Below are 2,681 nucleotides of genomic sequence, written 5' to 3'. Positions count from 1 at the left end.
ATTATATTATTATTATATTATATTCTATACCTTTAATTGTATTCATCTGAAAGAAAAGGGTCATACAGTATACCTAGGATGGCTTGAGGGTGAGTAAATCATGGGGTACATTTCATTTTTGGGTGAACTATCCCTTTAAGGAGCTAAGAGAAGAGTGATATGTTTTCATGAAATGATCAAACCAAGCAGCATTCATTCGCGGCGGCACATTTGCATAAAAATCTTGAACTCAATGCAAAATGTTTCCTCAGTGCAGATTCCTATTGAAATGAGAGTTTGTCTCAAACATTCATAGAGCAACAGTAAACGTGACCGCACCTTTAAGCAAACAATAAATCTCGTTTATGACTTAATCAGTCAGTGTGGACAGATTTAGCACTTCCTTCACAAAAAATCCATCCCCAGTCCCTTATGGAAAGTAGGTGGCTTTACTGGACCACAGCCTGTCTTTTCAGCAACATAAAGGCTTTGTATCCCAAATACTTTCCTTTCGCTTATTCCACATTGACTGACAGTCTGGAGGTTTAGTCACAGTGAACAAAAGTGAAGAAAGATTTTTTGATGCCTCATGTTTTGGGAGAAAACAACATGTAAAGGCCTTGTACCACAGGCTCGTAGACCTCATTGTATCCTATTGACGAGAATGCCATCAACACATTGTGTTTATTAGTTTTGAGGTCATCTATATGCTACTATATGTCTTCTACATTCCTAGCATGAATGTGTCTTCGTGACTTTTGTCCACAATAGAGCACTGCAGGGACTAAACCTGAAAGACTAATTCACCATGGGTTCCCTCAAGATTTATATTAGTGCTGTCAAATGATTAATCGCGATTAATCACATCCAAAATAAAAGTTTTTGTTTACATAACATACAGTATATGAGTGTACTGTTTATATTTATTATGGATATATAAATGCACGCACATGCATGTATATATTTAAGAAAAAAGTGTTATGTTTATATATTAACAATATTTATATATATGTTAAATATAACATACTGTATATACATGTAAATATTTTCAAAATATTTGTGTGTATTTATATATACATAATAAATATACACAGTACACACACATATTATGTAAACAAAAACTTTTATTTTGGATGCGATTAATCATTTGACAGCACTAACAAAATAGAATAAAAAAATTAATAAATTATGAAGTTTTTGCATAATTGAATATTTTTGTTGTCCTGACTTTAACTAGCATGTATGTTGATTTAAAGTTTTAAACAAGATGAAACAACAAAATGACTTTTTTCTTACTTATTGCAGTTTTTATGTATTGCGGTAATTTGAATTTCAGATTTGAACTTAATTGTCATGAAAATAATGTCCTAATGGATACTTTATGCAAAATATACTGTAATTTCTCATTTTGGTGTCATTTTGGGGTGAAATGTGTCATTCCTCTCTTTATTAGAATTTCAGCATAGATGTTCAAATGACTCTTTAATATTTGAATTGTTTAGCACTCGTGGTTTCTCCAGGAACGTCTCCTGGACATGTCGCTTCTGTCAGCACACGCTCAATAATGTAAACCCCTCGTGTGCGGCAGTGCTGCCCATCTGCTGTAGTGTAATATAACGCAGGATGAGTGGAAGGAGATGAGATCAGCTGACAGGACAGACGTGTTCCCCGCTCATTCCACAGCACAGCTAATCCAAGCAAATAACTCGCATACAGCACATAAAGATGCCTGTATAATTTTCAGAGAGGAAGTGCAGCAGCATCAGACGAGAGCCGCCCGTCAGTCTCAGAGGGCTGCCGAGCTGGAGGGCATCCTGGATGGGGTGAAGGTCAAAGTTCAAGACCTAGAGGACTCGTACATCGGTAAAGCGGCCCAACAGCACAGCCAGTTCCAACAACTGCAGCAGGAAAAGAGAGATGCTGAGGTATTCATGCAATAAATGCATTATCTGCTTTCTACTAATATTGCATTATCACTAATATTGGATGTGTATTTGCAGAAGCGCTGTCAGTCTCTGGAGCAGAAGCTGTCTCAGGAGAAGGAGCAGGTGTCTCAGCTGCAGAAGAAGCTCCAGTATGCCGTGAGGGAGGAGAGACGGGTGGCCCGACAGAACCAGGCCTTCCAACAGATCCACCGCAGATCAGCCCGACTCAACTCCACCACCGACCAGCAGTGAGTGCCAGAGAGGATCATGGGATCGACATGAATTATAATCAGCTGTTTCTAAACATGCTGTTTTATTTATAACTGCATGTTTAATTCATGTAAATTATTACAAGAAATTTGTAGAAAGTTTTCTATTGAATATTATTTGTATTATTTTTCTATTTTTTCTATGTTCGATTTAATTTTTTTAAATTTATAATTTAAATTAAATTAGAATTATTTAGTAATTGTGATCAATTACTCAAAGTCATTGGCCAAAAGTAACTCTGCCATGGGTGATTGTATTATTATTATTATTATATTTGGGGGGGATTTTTTTTTTCAAAATTAAAAAAATTATAAATTATTCAAGTCATTGGTCTAAAGCGTATATATATATATATATATATTAGTCTTTTTAAATGGGTCATATGATGTTCCTAAAAAGAACATTATTTGGTGTAATGAAATGTTTATGCAGTTTAAGGTTCAAAAAACACATTATTTTCCACATACTGTACATTATTGTTTCTCCTCTATGCGCCGCCTTTCTGAA

General features: G+C 35.3%; 1 protein-coding gene across 1 annotated transcript in view; it reads left to right on the top strand.

Moving 5' to 3' along the window:
- The window catches only part of LOC107587009 (centrosomal protein of 70 kDa-like), a 7,790-nt gene extending 5,603 nt beyond the window's left edge, over positions 1 to 2,187 (top strand). The window contains exons 2-3 of the mRNA XM_016274604.1: positions 1,724 to 1,904; positions 1,980 to 2,187. Of these exons, the coding sequence (XP_016130090.1) occupies positions 1,724 to 1,904; positions 1,980 to 2,156 (358 nt within the window). The 3' untranslated portion in view covers positions 2,157 to 2,187. The remainder of the gene's footprint in view (positions 1 to 1,723; positions 1,905 to 1,979) is intronic.
- The last annotated feature ends 494 nt before the right edge of the window (positions 2,188 to 2,681 follow it).

This window comes from Sinocyclocheilus grahami, unplaced genomic scaffold, assembly GCF_001515645.1.
Source record: "Sinocyclocheilus grahami isolate Dianchi unplaced genomic scaffold, SAMN03320097.WGS_v1.1 scaffold87.1, whole genome shotgun sequence".
NCBI classification, from domain to species: domain Eukaryota; kingdom Metazoa; phylum Chordata; class Actinopteri; order Cypriniformes; family Cyprinidae; genus Sinocyclocheilus; species Sinocyclocheilus grahami.
Note: the sequence above shows the minus strand (reverse complement) of the source record. Positions and strands in the feature narration are given on the sequence as shown.